The following is a 23,816-nucleotide window of genomic DNA, read 5'->3' as shown; positions in this document are numbered from 1 at the left end:
TAATAAAAATATATTTATCCTGTGTATACATATGATTAATCGTAGGATACATTTGACCAAGTTAATTAACCTGCTGGCTTTATTTTATCTATTCATTCACTGTTGAGCTTCAGCTAAATTTTGATTTTTTTTTTTTCTAATTGTATTTAATTGTTTCTATTTTTGTAGCCTACTGACTAACAAAAACAAAATGTCTTCTTTTGTATTACGTAGAAGAAAGAAAGTCATAGAGGTTTGTGGAACAACATGAGAATGAGTAATTGATGAAAGAATTTAAATTTTTCAGTAAACCAACCATAAAACAATCATTTTTGCCCGTCATTTTATTGACAAGAGTAACACTGCCCAAAGAATGAGCAATAGTAATAATGAGGCTTTCCTTAACAAATACCACTAATAACATTTCTGCACAAATAGTGAATCTAGTTGACCTCAGGGTCAGAACGACGTCCTCCTACTCTCAGTGTTTTATATTCATTCTTCCACCTCCAACAAAAAAACGTGTAACTTCTCCTTCACACATTTACCATTGGCATGTCTTTTCTGCCAACATACACGTAGCTCCAATCAAGAGCAGATGGAGAAAAAGAGCTGCGAGCGGTAAAAGCCTGTGACCTCACTTATACTCCAAATCATTGCTTATGTTTCAAATCATATTAGGAGGCTCTCATAAAGTCAAAGAACTCTTAATTGCCAACCTCCATGCGCTCTTGTCACTAAAATGTTTGTCACATAATTATTGCACTTGAAGCTGTTTATATGAGAGTGCCTTCTCTAATTATCGCTCAGATAAATGTTATTGTTAATAATAGTGTCAGAGCTCATGTTGCTTCAGACTATCGGCTTTAGGACACAATTAATATCGGGGCAGAACACACACGCACCAAAATGAAAGCATTGTCAATTAAACACTTCAATGCCTACCCAAGAGCCACCTGAGAGATGTTCAGTTTCTTTGGAAAAACACAGCATGTGAAGTAGATTGAGAAAATGCATGGAACACACTGTACATGCATTATGAATGAATTAATAAAATGTTACATACGAAACATACAAAAATAAATATTGGTATATAAGCTCTGAGAGCAGATCTTTTGGAATCTGTGACACTGTCCTAAAAATGAGTTTCCAGTGATGTTTCCAGCGACGTTACATTTGTTTTTTTTCTACACTGAAAGAGGAAGTGCTGAGAAAGGTCACACAATCACAGCCAATCATTTTTGATGTTATATATTATACAGTTCTGTGGCTGGGATTGGACCAATGAAATTTCAAGTGGATGGTGCAACCCAGCTTAATATGACAGAAATAGAATTAAGCAAAATGTATGGTTGTTCGCTGGAAGTCACAACAGCAACAGAAGGATGAAAACTCATGCCATCGGTTGTGCCAGTGTTGCTATGTAAAGCTATGCTCAAATAAACAGAGCAATGTTTCAGACATTGGTGAAATTAAAAAAAAAAAACATTGCTCTGAGTCTCCTGACCAGGGGTGCGTTTCCCGTACAATGACGTTTCACTTTATTTTTATATTATTTTTTTTATTATTATTATTATTCAACACAAAAATAAAATAAAATTAATTGACCTTGCTCTTAGGCATTTATGCACATGCGCACTCTTCAAAAACAGCGCTTATAGAGGGCGTGCAAAACTACATAGATTAAAATGCATTTATATTTAGTTAGAGTGGAAGATATAGATTGTACTGCATGTTAGCTTGCTTACTGTGCATAAGAGCAGAATTTATTGAGGCCATATGTCTTACTAATAAGGAACTATGCTTCTAACCCCAGGTCGAGAGCTGTAGTTCCAACCACGTAAGTTTGTGACACTGTTTGCGAATGTTCCTTTAAACTGTGGTTTCAGGAAACACCGAATCGTTAAATTATGCTGTAATGATGAACCTGGCTAACGATGCTTTTGGGAAACGCACCCCAGCTCGACACAGCAATACTCAACCAATAGCATTAGTTTGGGGCGGGATTATGTGTTTTTCTGACCAATGGCAGATGAGGAGTGTTCGAGAAACCTGTTTGACAACAATAATTATAATGACAATTCTATTTGGTCCTAGTGGAACGAAAATGACAAATTTCAGCTTTGATGCTTGCCTGTACAGCTATAATACTGTGTCATTAGTGTACTTGATTTGTGAAGTGGTTGTTACATGTTTTAACTAGGGATGTGAATTGATGCCAAAATGTTATTTTATTATTATTTAAATTAATATGATTGATTTTATGTTTTTTTTTTTTCTTTTTTAATCACAATAATATTTCACCATAGCTATATTTACACATTAAATTCCCAAATGGAGTCAACATAAATTAAGTTATTTTTAAAAGATTAGTTCACTTCCAGAACTAAAATGTCCTGATTATTTGAGAAGCGTCTGGCTGCAGACATGCACTTGCACTTTCAGACTTGCACTCTCAGACAACTGCACCTCCGCAAGTGACGTCACTTAGAGTCTATTTTGTTTTTATTATTTTATTTCACTTTTATTTATTTATTTATTTATTTTTTTTTATTGAATCTCCCAACATGTTACAACAGTAGCCAGGTGGTGAAGACATGAAAAAAGAAACTAAATTACAAATTCACTTGCAATAGTCACTTGCATGCAGCGTCACTTACAATCCACACAAATCGTGGCAACTGGCAATGGAGACAAGACACTGTGGTGGTTAAACGATTAAAACTAATTTAATACCATAATGTACAGGGTCCTGCAATCACCTGTAAGAGATAAAGACAAAACCCGCAAATCCGTGGCCACAGAACAGCAGAATATGAACGCAATGTGCAAAGTCTCTAGTTAAGCATTTTCCTCCCATAGAAAACCATTAACACTTAATATGGCTTAATGTATTAAGATTCATTAAGTGCCATTAAAAGATCAAATTTGTAATATAGTTTATTAATTTAATGTACTTTAAGGCAAGCATTTGGCCATGAACACAATGCGCTTAATGTGGCAAAACAAACTAAGATGATAAGGACCAAATTCAGTCTAAACCTTATTGTTGACAAACTATGTACCAGCAGATATGAACCCGCATTAAGAAATGCATTAAGTGATATTAAACGGACCAACTCCGTTTCTTTATGGGAAAACGTGAATAAACACGGCGCTGTGTTTAGTCTGGGCTCACCTGCTTGTCTGTAGTTGTTTTAATAATGAATAGGACCATATTGAGTTTAGTCTTTATCATCCTTACCTCCATGTTTTGCGGAAAACAATATATACATATACATTATATTAATAAACTGTATATCAAATTTGATCTTTTAATAGCACTTAATACATAAAGTCATATTATGTGTTATTGGTTTACTATGGGAGGAAAATGCTTAACGAGAGACTTTGCGCATTACGTTCATATTCTGCTGTTTTGTGGCCATGGATTTGCAGGTCTTGTCTTTATCTCCTACAGATAACTTGCTGGGCCCTGTACATTATGCTATTAGATTAGCAAGTAACAAATTCATCGTTTAACCACCATAGCGTCTTGTCTCCATTGGCAACAAGCACGATTTGTGTGGATTGCAAGTGACATTGCAGGTAACAGAGAGTGCAAGTGGTGATTGCGAGTGACATTGTAATTTAGTTTCTTTTTTCTTGTCTTCACCACCTGGCTACTGAGAGTGCAGGTCTGTATTTACTTTTAATCACAAATACTCGTCTTACACTAGCTCTGCAATGTGCATCCGCAACTTCACACAGTACGTAATCACAAGGTCACGCACAGTTAGTTCTTCGTCTGTGTACATCGCTTCAAAAAGTTAGGGTACAGTGTTTGTTTGACTTTCTTTGCGCGGTCGCTTTGTAACCACTGGGTCAGTACTGTCGCCTACATCATGAATGACCATGTGACTACTTAATGCGTGAAGTCAAGCTAGTGCAAGATGAGCATTTGTGGTTAAAAAGTATATCATTTTTTTATTTTTTAGAAAATGAACGATCGTTAGGCTAGACAAGACCCTTATTTTTCGGTAAAGTTTTTAACTAATATATCTTACAATAGTTTCCCAGATGATAAATGACAATACATTAAGACAAACGTTTTGTATTACAAGTTTTGTGTTATGTTTAAATATGCAAATGAGGCATAATCTAATAAAATTTGTATACATTTCCAGAACAGAAATCTGAATATTGGCTAAATCTGTGGGTTCAAAACATTTTTTTTTTCTTTTTGTTGAGTTAAATAAATAAATAAATTACCAAGAGGTTTATGGATATCTTTTACCTCTTACAAATCAGAAAATACTGTCAACAGCCAGAGGGAAAAAAAATCACCATGTTTTAGGAATAAATGTTATATAAATCTGGCAAATGGTATATGAACAAATCCCTGAGGAAATGTAGATTAAAAAAAAAATATTTAATTGATTGCATTAATTGCAGATTTTGTAAATATAATAGATAATAAGATAAGATAATATAATGGAAATAAAAGGTCTGGTATTTCCCTCACATACCCACACTAAAGGGACACCAACAAATTCTAAAAGGTTTCTACCTCACTACTAGTTTTAAGCACAATTAAAGCAACATTACAGTAATCTATCAAACCTTTGTCTCTCCAATACTACACTCGTGAGTGGGTGGTTGTCTCACACTCCTATCTGTTTGTCCTTTCCCTTGGGGACACTTTAGCGTTTGTCACCGGAGTCACTCCATCATTCCACAGCCCGGTGTGTGGCAGCTTCTTTCAAGACTGCAGGGGAACAATCTATACAGATAAGCAACTGATGAGCGCTCTGTGCTTCATAAGACCCCACAATGTTTTTTTCATCTTTCATTTACTTCCAGAAAGTCGAAGGTTAAATGCAGAGCAGCTGAAAAACAAACACTGAAATACCGTGCGCTCAGTAACACAGAGGTCTTGCCTCCATTGTTTGTGTGGTTTGTTTGGGAAGAGCATAATGTGTATTATGCATTGGGTAATTGGATTGACTTTGCCTTTGCAGTGAGAATGAAAGGACAAAATTCAATATGGGTGCTTGTCACAATAGCCATGACTCACTAAAATGAATAAGCCACTCAACATGTCTTTATAGCAAAGCTACAAATGCTGGCAACAATGTGCAAACAAGGTGTGTGACCTCTGTGGGTTCAGAGAAAGAGATTAACAACTTAAACTGGCTTTACTTCCTAATTTGGTCAGGCATATAGTTGTAATATCATTCTTTCTTGTGTTTTGGGATAAACTGCAATAACTTTGATAGACAGAAGCATACATGCCAAACAACGTGGACTGAGTTTAAGTGCACATTTACATGCTGTTCCAGCTTTTACTATTACAGTACATTGGCTCTCATCTCTTGTACACCATTAAACACGTGTCTAGAAAAGGTCACTTCTCACAAACAGGAAGTGTGCAAAAGGCTGTTAAACGTGTTGACCCAGACAATTGATCTTACCGTGCCATGTGGAAGGAGGGTACGTTGTTTGTCCGATAACTGTGAGACCAGCCATTGGGCATTTAAAAGAAAACTTCAAAACTGTTCAGCTGGAAAATTACATGTTGAAAGAACAAACATTAATGTGAAAGGCTATTGATCGTCGTTTCAGAGCAATAAAGTTTTGTTTCTTCTCTTATTTAGCAATCAATATTAATCAGCTCCTATTTTGTGAATTGTGTCCGCTGGATACATATTTTTGAAAATGGCCACACTAATAGCAAACGTCACAGTTTAATGTGTCTTTTTTGCTCTTTGGTCCATAGAAAAAGAGAGAAAAAAGGAAAAAGTGCCCTGGAGCTAGTCAGTTGGGTCTAAAAAGGTGTTACTGTGTGAATTGTGGTCAGTCTAGCCTGCTAGATGTGTTGCCTCTGCCATGAAAAACTGTTCAGAAACACTCAGGTAGAACTCATTTATTGTTGCTGAGAATATGATTATAGTACCACAAATATTAGAGCCCCAAGCCAAAAGGTGCGAAATGTATAATTTCCTTCTGAAGTAATAAATTTGGATTACAGTTCTGCCATTGGATTCAACCAAAATCTCAGTATTGCTCACAGGAAATCCAATGTATTTACAAATGTTCCCCTTAATGAAAATTAGAAGTTATATATCCAAAAAGCAAAGAGTTGTCCCTGTCTCTGGCCTCACCTGCACCTGGGTTATTTCACTTATATTCTTTCCTTCAGACTTTAATATTTCAGCTGCTCTCAGTTTGTCTTCCACAGGCTTTTGCCACTACTCTGAAAAACAATAACTCTGATTTTGTTGTGCATTATGGGAAAAACTGTTAACTCTATCTGAGTCAGAATCTATCTATCTATCTATCTATCGAAAAAAGACAAAAGCTGAACAGGAAGAGAGTGTAAGATAGATGTCTTAGTCATCCACAAAGAATGGGATTATACAGAGGGTAAAATGTCAACGAAAGTTGGAATTTGCCTTTAGGTTCAGTGTTTAATGTGGATTAGAAATCCTCTGAGCTTTTTTCATTTCACAATATGAATGCTAATGAAGAAAAAGGGCTATGTGCAACACAAGGCAGGACAAATATAAGCCTTTATTCACTCTTAAACCAAATGATTTATCAATGCATCTATACACAAATGACATTAAATACGGCATTAAATCAAACCTCATCGGTTCTTGCATGTCACATTATTAAATGTCATGACGTTGTGAGAACCAATGTGGTTTTTTGTTGCCATATTTGATGCATTCTCTGTGCGCATATTTGGAGCTGATTTGAAATTATTTGTTTATAAAGTTAATAAAGGCTTGTTTTTTATCTGTTCTGTTCATCATACAAAGTGATTGTGTGCTTTCTGAAGAATATAACAGATGAGTCATATTGCTTACTGTTGCACTACTGTGAGAGTAACCATTTGGGTTTAGAAAAAACTACATGATGGTGAGTACATCATTAAATACTTCTATTTTTTGGTGAAATATAATAGGAGTCATACTGACATTAAGGAATTTGGTCACACTTTATTTCAAGGTCCAATTCTTGCTATTAACAAACCATTAACTATGACTTTTGCCTCAATAAACTACTAATTTAACTACTAACTTTTTTACTAATAAAACTATTAGTAGTTAGCAAGGTAGTTGTTAATAGGTATTGAGTAGGATTAGGGATGTAGAATATGGTCATGCTAAATAAGTGCTTTATAGGTACTAATAAGTAGTCAATATGTTATGAATAGGCATGCTAATAAGCAATAGTGAAAATTGTTCCCTATACTAAAGTGTTACCAGAATTTTACTTGAACAAACCTGGATTCATAAACAAGTTGTAGGTGTTAGATTTTCCACAAGCAGGGAACGGATACAAGTTAGGGGGGTTGCAGAAGAGACCCAGTGCTCTCATGATGAGATCAATACAGTGTTTTTGCGCTATTAGCATCATCTCTGGACTGATAATAATTGCAACACTGCTTCCTGTCGCTTCTACAGCTTCTATTGTCTTCATTTGCTTAACATTGTTAGACTCATTGTTTGCCATTCCCAGAAACATTACAGAAGCCACAACAGTAATGCATTCTATTCACGGTAATTCTATTCTATTCATGAGTTGTAATGTGTCTAATGGGTGTTTGTGTGTTGCTGAATCAATCTCATAGAAGCAATTGCTTGCTACTGATTTTATTAGTGTATGAGCTAACATATGAGGCACCAAGTGTAACCAGACTGATTTTGTGTAGTGAATGAATTACGTGACATGAAATGCATTATTTGATGAGCAGAGTTAGACTTGTTTCTTCCACAGAACGACAAACGCCAACTGCATTTCATCAAGTGGCGAGTGAAAAATAATGTCAGCACTTGCATTTGTCTGTATTGTGTCACAAAATATGTTTTGCCTTGATTTTTTTGTGATTTTTAAATTTTAAATGAACCAATGAAATTAATTCATTTTAATTCATTTTAATTCAGAATGTCTAAATGTATTTCATTAGATGATGTAGGTAAATAACTATAGAATAATAGAGTGTGGTATGCTGTAAAACAATCTGCACTACAAAACCATTGTATATTTATTAGTAAAAAATTTAAAATGATATGACAACAAATACCAGTTTGCAATAGCAAGCTGTATAATGGATATGTACTTTTGTTACATGTTGTATATATTTGTACATCAATTTCCCCTATAAACGAATCTAAAAAATAAAAAGTGCATTCACCCTTAGGAGGGGATGGTGTGTAAATTTCATGCACAAAATACATTTGAGGTTAAAAGTTTACATACACCTTGAAGAATGTGCAAAATGTTAAATATTTTACCAAAATAAGTGTATGTGTATTTGAACCCTTTCCAACAATGACTGTGTGATTTTGAGATTCATCTTTTTACACTGTGGGCAACTGAGGGACTCATATGCAACTATTACAGAAGGTTCAAACAGTCACTGAAGGAAACACGATGCATTAAGAGCTGGGGGGTGAAAATTTTTGATCAGGATAAATTTAACTCATTTTGTCTTTTGGAAAACCAGTATTTTCTGTAGCTTCTGAAGAGCAGTACTAAATGGAAAATTATTATTTATATCGTTTATGATCGTTTAGAGCCATTTGAATAAATTATATTTAGGCAAAATAAGAAAAATGTACACATCTGCATTTTGTTCAGAAGTTTACACCTCTGGGTCTTAATGCATCGTGTTTCCTTCTGGAGCATCAGTGAGTGTTTGAACCTTCTGTAATAGCTGCATATGAGTCCCTCAGTTGTCCTCAGTGTGAAAAGATGGATCTCAAAATCATACAGTCACTGTTTTAAAGAGTTCAAATACACAAAGATGCTAAAAAAAACAAAGAATTTGTGGGACCTGAAGGATTTTTCTGAAGAACAGCTGGCAGTTTAACTGTTTAGGACCAACAAGGGATTCATTCAGAAAACAACACTGTACTAAAAATCAAGTGTATGTAAACTTTTGAACAGGGTCATTTTTATACATTCACTTCTTATTTTCTTTTGTTGACTATGTATATGTAAACATTTTTTTATGTGAAATACCAGTATCTTATTCAGGTCAGCACTAAATAAATGCATGCATTTTGTATGATCTCTGCATTTTGCAGATTCTGGAAGGTGTATGTAAACTTTTGATCTCAACTGTACATTTTTGACAATATGCAACTTGCTACTGTCCATTTGCTGTTGCAAAGTTTTGTTTACAGCAAAGGAAAATCAGTCTCATCTTGGCTTATATTAAAATACTCATTTTCCTTCACAAATCCTCATTTTGTACTTCTAATTCATGACCAGTGTTTTGTTTTGCTCTCTCCTCTACACTTCCATGTTTATCACTTCTCACCAGCTTACACTACGCCTACATCCAAGCTTCATCTGCCGGAACGCTATTCTCTAGTGAATATGTGAACGACAGTTAGCGGTAAGATAGAGATTACAGTTTCTAAAATTTTAAATATGGATATTTTTCGATTCACTTCAGAAGGCCTTTATTAACCCTCCGGAGCTGTGTGGAGTATTTTTCATGATGGATGGATGCACTTTTTGGGCTTCAAAATTTCAACATCCATTCACTGCCATTATAAAGCTTGGAAGAGCCAGGACTTTTATTAATATAACTCCAACTCTAATCATCTAAAAGAAGAAAGTACACCTTGGATAGCTTGATAGTGAGTAAATCAGGGGGTAATTTTCATTTTGGGGTAAACTAGCCCATTAATATAAAGTGGGATCCAAAAATTAGTCAGATTATATTTGGCTCCCCATTAGGAAAACTTAGAAATAACTTACAACCTGAAGTACAGCATATAAAAGTCACTTGCAGTGTGGTGGTGAGTTTTACACAGACACGCATCACTCATGTTTTTATTCACAAAATGGCAAAATCGTTAGTTGTGCATCTCATCATATTCATTTTGTAATAAAGGTCCTTGCACACTGAGTCCAAAATTCTCATCTGAAAAAAAAAAAAAAAAAAACACCTCAAGTTGTGTCACTCACATTTATATACCGCCTCCAAAACTTTTGTCAGTCATTAAAATATTTGGATTGGTGAACGTGATTTCTCCAAGTACAACATGTTCCTGGAGTAACATGCTTACTCATCCTGGAGCAACATTCCAATCAACCAATCAGAATTTAGGTATCACCTTTCAGGAAATGTCAGTTTTAGGCTTACAATCAGGGTTAGTTGCTTCTACACCCTTGTTAATCAGCTATCGTTTCCCTCTGATTCTGGGAATAAATTATGGGTAAGATTAGGTTAGGATAGTAACGCTGATCCAGGATCAACAAAGATGTTGATCCAGGAACATGTCTTACTTGGCAAAATCACAGTGACCTTTCTAAGTTGCTGCTTATTAATGGTTAGTAAGGTAGTTGTTAAATTTAGGTATAGGTATAGGGTACGATTAAGGGATCCAAAATATGTTCATGCAAATAAACAGCCAATATGCTAATAATATGCATGATAACAAGCAACTACACTGTAAAAAAATAAAAAACACAATTTGTTGAGTCAGCTTAAAATAATTTGTTACCCTGCTGCCTTAAAATTTTAAGTTCAGTCAAATAAAATAAGTTTATTCAACTTGAAATGTTAAGTTGTACTAAGTAACAACTTAGATATTTGTGTTTGCTAAACTTAACAGATGGGTAAGTAACCCAGCTGCCTTAAAATGTCAAATTGATTCAACTCAAATATCTAAGTTGTCACTTAGTATAATTTAACATTTCAAGTTGAATAAACTTTTTTTGAGTTGACTGAATTAAAAATTTTAAGGCAGCCAGGTTACAAATTATTTTAAGTTGACTCAACAAATTGTTTTTTACAGTGTAGTTAATGGTGAGAATACACTAAAGTGTTACCAGATTTATTGTATTTAAAATCAATTTTAACTAATTTCTGATCTTTTTACTATTATATTTTGGTCCTGTTTTAGCATGGCTGATTACAACAATCATCAGGTATTCTGGTTTGTACTGTTCATTAATCATTCAAGTCCTCATGGTCGTTATTAGAACTGCTCTTTTCTAGTGTCCTTCTGTGGTTATGAAGATCTAGTCTTCCTGATAGCCCTAATACTTTGCCTTTTGACATCAACCCAGAGGCCTCTGATGGATCCCTGTGGCAAGAGGGCGGGTGGTGACAATGAGGCTGCTGTTTCTCTGACTCACACACTCAAAGTAATTGTCACACTCGTACACCAACGTCCTCGTATCTACTCCAAATGATGGACTCTGCCACTGGATTATTTAATGAATCGTGCTGCCCTGTTTTCGTGGAGATTATTTTGGAGTGTCGAACGCCGGTTGCTCTGTAGGACTGAATCTCATTGCTATTCATTATGCAGATTTTGTTCCGTTGAGATGCTGAAAGGAGATGCTTTAGGGGCCAGCAGCCTTGACCAGGTTAAACCAAGATATCAGAAAGATGATATCTCATTTGCAATATGTGTATGAATTTGTTTAGTGTGTAAAACTAATTTAGTCAACTAATTTAGTGTCTAGAGGTTAGAGGTTTAGACTCAGGTTACATCAATATGTAAATACAGGATATAACAGTATAATATATGGATAATAATAATACTTTAGCAAGAACCCATACTTATTCAGTCATAACTATAAGGTCAATCATCTTTTGCATTTGGTGTCAGGATATGGAGATGATCCTAACTACACATAATGGTCTGTGTTTATGTAAGTTCTAAACTAGAAATCTAAACTGACTCATAATCATTTCCAAAATGCCATGGGAGACAATGTATCAGCCTTTAAAGTTGCTCATTTTAAATGCCCTCTTAATATGCAAAGACTGTTCTAAAACTACAATAAAACTAACAATTGACTGTAAGAACAACGTTAGATTAATAGTGTTATATACTTGTAATAACAGTGTAATATGTAGATAATAATAGACTATGGGTTTAATCATCATGTGCATGTCAGGTTATGAAGATGATCATAACTACACATAATGAATGGTCTATGTTTGTGTACGTTCCAAACTAGTAATGTACACTGAATGGGAATCATTTCAAAAATAAAAAATAGAAAGATGGTGTTTTAAAACTACAGTGAAAGTATATAACTATTAACTGTAAAATATTAAACCACATACAGAAGGCATTCTAAGATTAGTACAGTTTTGAAAGTAAAATGCAGAGAGGTGTAGAGGTCAATCAATGATTTAAGTCAATTTTTCTTCTCCATCATTTTCTTCATCATCACAAACTGGAACATCAGCTGTGAATGTTGGAAGTTCTGATGTTTGTCACAGTTTGTCAGACATCTGGGATGCAGAATGGTTGTTCTTTGCAAAAGATGGCTTCAGTGTGCACATTACTGGATCAGAATATTCATTCGGTGCTGTTCCCACCTGGAGGATATAAAACATACCAACCATCTGTTTGTGAACCATTCTCAAAGAATTGTAAGATATATTATAGTTTTCCAGTTTCCTTGGTATCAGTATTGACTTGAATTCACCCCTAAATCCAAAGAAAAGAGCATTTCACTCAGTGAGGGGTCTTTGTTGTAATGTTCCAAAGTGTTTTAATAATCCCTCAAGAGAAAACCATTATAACTGATTATTATAAATCATTGTTCATTTGCATTGTTGAGTCTAGACTCTCAAACACAAGTGGATGTTTATACACACATCATTTTAAAGAGTAGGTGGTCAAGTGTGTGAAATCGCAGAAAAAGACAAACCCACAATGAAAACACATCTAAAATGTGACACACTGCCTCATTAAAACTCGAAATGTATCATCTTTTCCAATTTATGACTCACTATTATATGCATCATTTACTGACAATAGATAGTTTCTTTGTGATATGTCAAACATTTTCTCACAAATATTACAGACACAGTCTTAATTTCCAATAAAACTGAAAGTGAATATGTTTAAATACTTACAATGTAACTAAAATTTTAATAAATCATGATTTACTCTGAACTTTTATCCCTTACAAAAATTAACCATGGTTTTACTACAAATAAAACTAAAAAACCATGGTTACTATAGTTATATAAACCATGGTAACCACAAATTAACCATGGTCTTGCTACACTAACCATAGTTTAGGCATGGTATTTGTAGTAAAACTATAGTTATACAAATGGTAATCAATGTGCCAAAAAACATAGTTACTACACTTTTACTTTGATAAAACCATGGTTAATGTTCGTAAGGGCATGGTCACACTTTAATTTGGGGACCAATTCTTCCTATTCTAACTATTAACCCTTGTGCGACCTTATGGGCATTTTTGTCTTTTTCAGTTTTGTTTTTTTGATCATTTTGCCTGTGTTAATGTCAACTGCATACATTTTGGCATAGGTGTGTATTTTTATAGGAATTTTAATATTTCACCCTCATTTCCTTTTATAACTCTATTTTACACTAAAACAGTTCCTCTCAGGACCTTAAAGGAGAACTCCACTTCCAGAACAAACATTTACAGATAATTTACTCACCCCCTTGTCATGATGACATGTCTTTCTTTCTTCAGTCAATAAGAAATTATGTTTCTTGAGGAAAACAGTCCCAAATTTTTCTCCATATTGGACTTCAATGGTGATCCCAAGTTTGAACTTCCAAAATGCAGTTTAAATGCAGCTTCAAATGGCTCCAAACGATCCCAGCCAAGAAAGAAGGGTCTTATCTTCCTCAGCTGGAATCATTTAGAGCCATTTGAAGCTGCATTTTGGACATTTAAACTCGGGAGCACCATTGAAGTCCACTATATGGAGAAGTATTCGGGAATGTTTTCCTCAAGAAACATAATTTCTTATTGACTGAAGAAAGAATGAACATCTTGGATGGGGGTGAGTAAATTATCAGTAAATTTTTGTTGTGGAAAAGGACTTCTCCTTCACCTCACTGAAACTGCAATTTTTAATCCCAGGACCATTTTACTATAAAATGCTGCAATATTTGTTGATAGGTTTTCATTCTGTTGGCAAGGCTGCAAACTTGAAATTTGTACTATTTTTTATTACATGGTGCCATTTTTTCAAATTTGCATATAAAGCTGGTTTCTGCTTATGCATTTTATAGGGCCAGTTGGATAAATTATGCAGCTATAATTGTTTTTTAACTAAAATTATGTAGCGATTTGTACGTTTTAAACGTTAAAATACGTCTAAATTGTTTTAGCATCAATAAAAACGTACAAAAATGTATGTTTGGTGCCTCCAAACGTTACGTATAAATACCTACATATAAACAATGAGACCAGGCTGGTATATGCCAGTGGAGCTTTGCTGGAATCAAATGGGAAAAGTTTGGTACTGCACCCAAACAAAATCTTACTAAAAGCTAATTTTTTGAGATATCAACCTCAAATTTGGAACACAACTTGTTTAGATTTATGGCTTTGATTTTCTATCAAGTGTTGAGTTAAAAATCTATAATTGCTCATGAATCATTTTCATAAACTTAAACCTCTGTAACTTTTTTGGTTTCAGTTTTTTACAACTTTCTGAACTTCAACAATAATCTGCCAAGTGTCTTATTTAAAATAAGAAATTTAAGTCTGCACTCCCAAGCTTCAAATTTTTATATTTTTTGAAATGGACATTTTTGTCCTCTATGAACCTTTGTGTAACGTTTTTAAATTGATGCACAAGGGTTCTTCAAAAAACTCATAATTTCCTGCTTATTAATAGTGAGTAAGGTAGTTGTACTAATAAACAGCCAATATCCTAATATGCACGCTAATTTAGCAACTTGTTTATAGTCAGAATTGGTCTCAAATCCAAACCCATTTTACTATAGTGCATAAATATATGGAGGATTTTTTATTACAACAGAAAGTTCACACACCTGTGATGATGAACTCAACAATCAGTCGATGTCACAACAATGAAAAAAAAAAAAAATAGCATAAGATTTTGAAACAGTTTTCACTTTAATAGTAAATTTAATAAAAATTACAAAGAAACAGGAAGTACCACATTGATTTAAACATGAAATATTGAAGTAGAACAGAAGTAGAATGGTATTTTACTGTAAAATACTCCGGTATTCTTTGTTTAATTTAGAGCTTTTAAAAATATTTGTTTACCATGTATTTGGACTGTGATGGCAGAGTCCTTTTTTTCTTCTGTTTTATTACTCAACCAGTTGAATGTACTGTGAAACATTTGTCAGGTAAAGGTAAATCCTAAGCTTACAGAAGACATCCACTTGAGGCCAACCGTGTGAGCCGGGCTATAGGTACTGCGTTTACCTGCATCCCAATGATGGACTCAGTTCTCTTGAAGACAATGGTTGCCTGAAGTCTTTTAGAGAACTGTGCGTTATTTTCTCTTAGCAGGGTGTTTAGTGGGTGTTCAGAATTCAACGAGCGAAGGATCGGCAGGGTCAGACAAATTTATCCATCCTGCTCCCAGCTGAGTGCCTTCTCTTCTTTCTTTCTTGTCTTTATTGTTATGTTCAGTTTCTATTCTGTTGGGATCCTACATATGCTACAGATGTAGTAAGAATCTGCATCACAAGAAGTATCTGGCATTTTTACATTCTTGAAACATCTTTGCAATGTTATGTAAGGGGCTGTTTAGTTTCACTCAAAAAATGAAAACTACGTCAACATCTACTAATTTCATTACAAACTGTTATGACTTTCTCATCAAACACAAAAAGAAAGGTTTAGCACAATGTCTAAGGATATCTTTATTTTCCAAGCAATGAAAGAGGGCAGGGAATGGAAAAATAAGCACGTATGATTATGTCTGACATGCATTCATTCTCAAAAACCAACAAAAAGAAAAGAAAATCCTATTCAAAACTAAAAACGTCAAACTTAAATATGCATTCGCTCATCGCAAGCATAATTTGTACCAACCACATTCATTTATTCATTAGAAACCATTCAGATTGCATCCAATATGACAGAATCCAATATAGCAATGCAAGCAAGCAATGCACCTCTACAATATCCACATTTATCTATCACACAAAGCCAATTCTCAAAAGAACAACATTTAAAGAAATCTTCTTTCATTTTCTTTCATTATTAAGGTACTTGTCTTTCCATTCTGTCCTGGTGTGACTATTAAAATAAAATGATGCAATTTCTGCAAGGATATTTCAAAGAAACAATATTACGCATAATTAGAAGACTTACTGTAAACCTCATTGCTTATATTTTGACAAAACAGAGCAATAGGGATATATACACAATAAAGATGTATTATTATGTTCATACCAGTAAGTTGGTTTAAAAATGCATTAGCAATGTATTACATTATTACAGGAAATGAACGTAGAATTCTCTTAAAACACATAATTTTGGGGAAGGGGAAGAAAAAAATCCCTTTGTGATTTAATAAAATATATTTTAATATACTAAACATTATGCTTAAATATACTCAATATAGTTTAGTATTTAATAATTATTATATACTATACTATACCTAATATACCTAATATGTTATAAATATCAGTTATAAGGATTTTTTTGTTTACTTTGCATGATATTTGTACTGCGATGGGTCGTCACTTGTATGTCTTTTGTAAAACACAAAGACATTTGTGAGCCACTAGTACAGAGTGTCAAACAGTGCAGTGCACATTAAAGACATCAGCATCCATAACATCAAAATGTGCATCCTATGGTCAATGGCCAAAGAAGGCTGAGCCCTTCTTGGTAGGGGGGAGGAAACTCAGTTGTTGTGGAGGTGCTTGTTGTGCTTATGTGTAATTAGTGTGGTCTGACCTCTGGAGATCCTCCGGTCCCTTTGAGTGACAATGTCACAATCAGTATCCTGTGAGAATACCCTGCTGCTCTCGGTTCTGCGTCAAGCTTGCGCAAATACACAACCTCATTCATATACACAGACAGTGGGATTGCGCCTGTCGCTACGTGGGTCAAACAGAGCCAGCCCACTCAGAGCGCTATTTAAGGGCCTCTCTTGCACAGTGCAGCGAAGTTTCAGACACTTGTTCTGCAGTCAGCGTGTGTTCTCCATCTCTCTCTCTCTCCTCCTCTCTGCCAGAGTTTCACCTGAAGGTATGATCTCAGTTCTTTCTTTATTTGAATGTTGAATGCAGCATGCTTACACCAACTGTTAGGCTTTCTGTTTAAAATCACCTTTTATTATTTTGAACAGGTTACGGTTGTGTAAAATATTGTAGAGTATTTAAAATGTGTGCTTAAGTTACATGTCCTATTTTTGAATTTTAGTTCGTAGATTTTAACTTAAACAAAGCAGATATGAAGAGAGTGAAAGAGATGTGCTAGTGATCCAGTTTCAACAGAAATTTTGACAGAATCCATCTTCAGTTCTTATTGCTGTTGCTTCTTGGCTTGAATCCAAGACTTATTTAGAGACATTCATTTTTTAATATCCCTCCACTCAAAAAAATACTAATTCGTTAAGCCAAAATGTGTAGCCCTGTAATGAATAAGACGGACCGCTTTGGCAAATGGCTTTTATTTGAAACTGGTAAGCTAAACAGAAAAAACCTGAGCTGAGATACCCATATTATACATTGCAGGCAAATTAGTTGTATATCTGATGACTTAAAACATATTTACACTCTTGTCTGTAACCATGCTGGGTTTAATATCTTGTATAGAGGCAGGAAAGACTATTTTCTTTTAGCAATCATTTTTATTTATTTTGATGGTTGCCTTAATAATGAAAGAAAATGCACTGGTTTACTAGTCCCAACATTAATTTTAGAACCTTTTTTCCTCATTAAAGAGCATTTTGCTAAAGGATTTTCATGAAGCGAAAGCAATATTAAAGCTCTAACGTGTATGTGTACATTTCAGCCATGAACGCTGGAATCTGCGTGTGTGTGCTGCTGGCTGCCCTCTCCACCAGCAGTTGCCTTTCTCTCCCTACACACTCAGAAAATGGGGGTCAGTCTGATCTTGGGACCGTAGCGGAACACACACGCCACACCCGTGCAGCGCCCTCCAGTGGACAACTCAGCCTGCTGTCCAAACCAGAGGACGATGAAGAACCCCGCAGCAGCTTGACTGAACTACTGGCCAGAATCATCTCCAACAAAGGTGAAATCCTCCTTTCAATTTTTATATTTACTGAACCTTTATAAATTGCCCTTCATTCATATTATGTTATACCCTCTAAACTATGAATTGCATTAACTTTGGTAAATTAGAATAATATTTTTTTTAAATATCAGATTTTATGTTAAACCTCCATAACAACAGGAATTGTATAATGATAAAGAAAGAAAGAAATAATGAATGCATTTCCTCATTTATATATAAGTTTCCAAAGGTGCTTAAATAAAAAAAAATTGTCATTGTCCATCCATGCAGGTACATATCGCAGAAGTCCCTCTCCGAATAGCAGGCCCATGGGCAACACTCACAGAATAAAGGACAGAGATTACTTGGGATGGATGGATTTTGGCCGACGGAGTGCAGAGGAGTATGAATACTCTTCATAAGACCTCTTCAGCAAATCACGTGAATCGACCTGATTAGCCAATCATCTGTACAGAGTCACCCATTTTAATGTCAATCAAATCAAAGTCTGAGAGCTCGGTCTGATGTAAATTTGTTTGTACAATGGAGATACGTCCGATGCAATATATAAATATATGTGTCCATCTATATATATTTATTTTGCAGAAAAAAATGAGTGAGAATGTAGTCTCAACTGCTTTTATTCTCATTACTCATGTATATATGATTTGTCCTCACTTTAGACATATCACAGGTGTCTACGAATAAATCATTGCCTTAACTCACTCATCCGAAGTCTCATGGTTGTCGTAACTCATTGTGTACTTGAATTGCATAGAAATATCGAAGTTGGACTGGTACAATGTGCATTTTTGGACCACCAACAAATAACAATACAGAAAAAAAGACAAAAAAGAAAATAGGCAGATTAAGGAAAACTAACCCAGCAGGCCATTTGTCCATGTCCATGTAGCCATGTAGCTTTGGTTTACTATCTCAGCCGAATCCACCAAAGCACAGTGAAGCCATTTGTGTGGTGTTGAGGGATCGAGCTAACAGATTACAGTTAACGATCTTATTATGAAAGCTTTCTCTTATTTGCCCCCCGAAGCGGAACGGCTAGCATTACAGCACTAGCGCCACGAGTAGCCTTCAAATTCAATTCTCTTCCCATTGCCTGAGGGACAGATTAGAGTTCAGGCAATAATACCGTTTTTGCTGTACCGGAGGACAGGGCGAGAGACAGAGAGAGAAACGCATGCAGACGGTTAGACAGGGAGACGACGCTCTGTGGTTTATTGCGCAAAACACTTGAGTTAGCACATAATGGATGAATCGTAGGCTGATGAGTGCGAGCGAATGAAGGGCTACACCAAACAAAAAGAGCCATTATGCCACAGGTGTGCCTTAGTGAAAGAGATTTCATTCAGTTAGACAATATAAAGTGAACCAATAAATGCACGCTTACACACACGGTGCCAAACATGAAAAGGTTTGCAACCAGGGCAATTAAATGTGTTCTGGCAATGTAGATACATTGTCTGAGCCAACTAGCCAATTCCCTTATTTCCCCCCTTCTTCACACATAGACAAATGCATGTTTGAAGTGTTTTTCACTGGCTGATAGTAAGAGTTTGAGTTGATGTATAAACACAAATGAGACAAGTTTAATGTTTTTTTGGTCAGTAAATCAAATCTATCAATGCAGAATTGCACTAAAATGACATCCGCTACTGTATCTATTATGTCTAGTCCATTATACCCGACATATTAGTCGTATCACTTTTGAGATACTAATAATAATCTAATGACATTATTTGGCAGAAATTGTTAATGGGTTATACACTGAGGTTTGTCTGAAGTATGAGAAATAGTAATGTGGAATAGATTGTCTCAGCAAACACTGCTAAACAATCATTTAAGCTGGAAACCTCTACAACACTGAATGCTAGAATCAGACAGTCTAGTGCAGGGGTACCAATCCTGTTTCCAGCCCTGCTCCAGCACACCTGTCTGTAATTATCAAGAGTTCCTGAATATCTTAATTAGCTGTTTTAGATATGCTTGATTTGGGTTGGAGCTAAACTTTTGCAGGAAGGCAGATCTCCAGGAACAGGATTGGACATTGATGGTCTAGCAGGTCCACATGGCTATGTATGACAACTCTCTGTGTTCTTCCAGTGGTTTACATCAGTGGAGCAGATCTGAAGCTTTTTCCTGAACTCTGCCTTCTCTTTTTTTAGAGGGTTTATAGTTGTAGACCAGGAAACCAGGTCTGGATTTTTCTCTAAAAAGTCAGACTTTTCTTCTTTCCTTGGTTTAGAGTTGAATACTCCTGAAATTAAAATGAGATAAAAATAATTAAGGAGACAATTGGTGGCAAAAATCTACTGTGTAACATGTTGTCGAGGTGTCCATATATTCAATATTTAGAGAAAAGTAATTGTGGTTGTGGCTCTTGATTAAGTTCTTACTTTGAGGGGTCAGGAAACCAGACCTGGAGCTTTGTTCTGAACTCAATCTTCTCCTCTTCAGTAGGTTTAGAGATGGCTACTGGTGAAATAATTAAAAAATACCTCTTAATTAAGTAACAATAATCTACTGTCAAACTTGTGTAATGTTCAAGAGTGTGGTTGCTGCCATGATTCTTACCTTCAGTGTCAGGAAATCAGGTCTGGAGTTTCCTCCTGAACTCTGTTTTCTCTTCTTCAGAGGGTTTATAGTCAACTATCAGTGGGAAAAAGACAAAGTATTCTAAACATTTATCAACTGTCTTTCTAAATATCAACCATTACTCTAAATATTTGGGGGGGAAAGCCTATCCCTCTTAATGTTTATGGTGGTTGTAGTCATGGTTGAAGCTCTTACCTTGGAGCTCAGGAAACCAGACCTGGAGCTTTCTCTTGAAGTCCACCTTCTCTTCCTCAGATGGTTTAGTGTTGGATTTTAGTGGGATAAAAAAAACAAACAAAATCATTAAGAGACAACTGGTGGCAATAATCTACTATGTTGTGGATATAACCACATATTTTTAAGCTCAAGCGCAAACAATATATATTGTTAGTTGTGGCCCTGGCAGAAATTCATAACTTTTTCAGGAAATTTCAGGAAACCAGCTCTGGAGCTTTTTCTTAATCTCCTTCCCCTCTTCCTCAGTTGATTTAGGGTTAACTAGTGGTGCAACAATAAAAAAGTCATTTAGACAATTATCAACCATTTTTTCTTTTACAGCATCTTTGGTGTTTGCAGCCTTGGCTAAAGTTCCTTGTTACCTTGGAGGTCAGGAAACCAGATCTGGAGCTTTGTCCTGAACTCAGTCTTCTCTACCTCAGTACGTTTAGAGTCGGCTAGTGGTGGAATATATATATATATATATATATATATATATATATGTATATATATATATATATATATTGACCAAAATTATAAATGCAACACTTTTGTTTTTGCCCCCATTTTTCATGAGCTGAACTCAAAGATCTAAGACTTTTTCTATGTTTTTCTATGCACTTCTTCTTTGCAGAGATAATCTATCCACCTCACAGGTGTGGCATATCAAGATGCTGATTAGACAGCATGATTATTGGACAGGTGTGCCTTAGGCTGGCCACTCTAAAATGTGCAGTTTTATCACACAGCGCAATGCCACAGATGTCACAAGTTTTGAGGGAGCATGCAACTGGCATGCTGACTGCAGGAATGTCCACCAGAGTTGCTGCCTGTGAATTGAAAGGTGTTTCAGAGAATTTGGCAGTACATCCAACCGGCCTCACAACCGCAGACCACATGTAACCACACCAGCCCAGGACCTCCACATCCAGCATCTTCACCTCCAAATTCGTCTGAGACCAGCCACCCGGACAGCTGCTGCAACAATCGGTTTTCATAACCAAAGAATTTCTGCACAAACTGTCAGAAACCGTCTCAGGGAAGCTCATCCGCATGCTCATCATCCTCATCGGGGTCTCGACGTGACTGTAGTTCGTCGTCGTAACCGACTTGAGTGGGCAAATGCTCACATTCGATGGCATCTGGCACTTTGAAGAGGTGTTCTCTTTACAGATGAATCCCGTTTTTCACTGTACAGGGCAGATGGCAGACAGCGTGTATGGCGTCATGTGGGTGAGCGGTTTGCTGATGTCAACGTTGTGGATCGAGTGCATTTTGAATGCATGGATCTGCTGTAAATATATCAAAATAACTGCCATCTTCAAACAAAATAAAGTAGCTTTAGTTTTTTAAATGGTTCTGTGGATACTTTTTTAACCAAATGGTCTCTAGATGTTTTCTGTGGATATATGAAGTCAGTCACACTTCCATGTTGTGTTTTGCTACCTAAGATATTTAATGTGCATTGTATGATAGTGTTTGAAAAATAACCTCACATTGAAACCAGACCTGACACTTCTTGCTGAACTCATCCTTCTCTTCAGCTGATAGTTTCACTTAATAATTTAAATTATGCCACTTTGAGAGTCCCTCTTTACTGTCTAAATAAAATCTTGGTTTAAATGTTGTGAAATATCAAGAGATGATCAATTATTACTTATTTATCCACCTTACCATGGTTATTCACTTACCATGAAAATTTGGAAACCAGTTCTCCAGTTTCTCTTAAAACAGAGAACGGCTCCTTTCATCGTCCCTTGCAAATCTATCCATTTGTGGATGAAACAGTTGGGCAAATATTTAGCAGATTTTTTTGCTTTGTAATTGGGCAAAGTAATCACGTTGAGCATATTAGACTTTCCACTCTTTCTACAAACAGTCTGTTAGCTCTTGATCAACTCCTCACACATTACACAGAATGTCTAAATTAATGTGAAAAAAACTGCTTGAATAAAAACATTAAAACACAAAGCAAAAATGAAAATCGAACAATTTTGCCTTTAAGTGCTGTGACAAGTCCCAGATGATCTAACACAGTACACAACCCAAACAATGTAGTACAACCCAAGATCACAAAGATTTCTTCTTCTATTATCAGAACCACATCCCTCATCGAAAAACCCTTGTAAAATGATAAAATTAATATCTACAAGTAAAATCCTTTTGAAGTCTACAATATGTGTTTTTGTGAAATTGACTATTAGCTAGCAATTAGCAAATTTGTCTGAAATCCCCAAATCTGTTAGTCAACCTATTACTTTTTAAAGTAACAGGTTTTGACATGTAACATTGATTAGGTTTCACCCTGTTTTTAAAGACTGTCTGTGTAAAATTTAAATATTTTCAAAGTCATCCTCTGCATATTATTGAGCTAAAGCCTATATCATTCAGTGAGTTCTAATTAAACTATAGTATCTAGTAATGCCTGTGTCTGTAACAGGGTTGACAAAAATACCAAAACATGAGGTAGAAAAATAGTCATAAAATAATAAATTACATTGCCCGAGATGCCACAATAAAAATGTTTGTTATTTTAAAGTGTCTTCATTTCATGGATATTAAAAAAAATATATTGATTAAACTTATTTTATTTTTCAATTTTTTAAAGTGGAAAAGGCACCAATGTTGTTGTAATGCCCCTTATAAGATGAATAAAAGGGATAGTTCAAGCAGTTATCTTGTAGTTTTCTGTGGCCTAATGGTTAGGGAGTCAGGCTTGTAACTGAAAGGTTGTGGGTTTGAGTCCCAGGTCCAGCAGGGATTGAGGGTGGGGGGGAGTGAATAACTCCACTTGGATGGGTTAAATGCAGAGTGTGAACTCTGAGTATGGGTCACCATACTTGGCCACGTCACATCCTTTCCTTAACCCCCGGAGCTGTGTCGAGTATTTTCAATGATGAATGGATGCACTTTATTTTGCTTCAAAATCTCAAACATTATTCACCACTATTATAAAGCTTGGAAGAGCCAGGATATTTGAATATAACTCTGATTGTATTTATCTGAAAGAAAAAAGTCATATACAC

At 35.4% G+C, this 23,816-nt stretch overlaps 1 protein-coding gene across 1 annotated transcript; it reads left to right on the top strand.

Annotated features, from left to right (window-relative positions):
- Positions 1-16,895: 16,895 nt before the first annotated feature.
- On the top strand, positions 16,896-18,690 carry ccka (cholecystokinin a). Its single transcript, XM_051131672.1, has 3 exons — positions 16,896-16,968; positions 17,737-17,979; positions 18,253-18,690. Exons 2-3 carry the CDS (start codon positions 17,739-17,741, stop codon positions 18,381-18,383), a joined length of 372 nt encoding a protein of 123 aa, XP_050987629.1. The 5' UTR covers positions 16,896-16,968; positions 17,737-17,738; the 3' UTR covers positions 18,384-18,690.
- The last annotated feature ends 5,126 nt before the right edge of the window (positions 18,691-23,816 follow it).

This window comes from Labeo rohita, chromosome 16 (genome assembly GCF_022985175.1).
Source record: "Labeo rohita strain BAU-BD-2019 chromosome 16, IGBB_LRoh.1.0, whole genome shotgun sequence".
In the NCBI taxonomy this organism is placed as follows: domain Eukaryota; kingdom Metazoa; phylum Chordata; class Actinopteri; order Cypriniformes; family Cyprinidae; genus Labeo; species Labeo rohita.
Note: the sequence above shows the minus strand (reverse complement) of the source record. Positions and strands in the feature narration are given on the sequence as shown.

Coding starts and splice junctions, on each gene's coding strand:
- ccka (XM_051131672.1), top strand. CDS start 17,739: ATGAACGCTGGAATCTGCGTGTGTGTGCTGCTGGCTGCCCTCTCCACC. Junction 17,980..18,252: donor CAGAATCATCTCCAACAAAG/GTGAAATCCTCC, acceptor CCATCCATGCAG/GTACATATCGCAGAAGTCCC.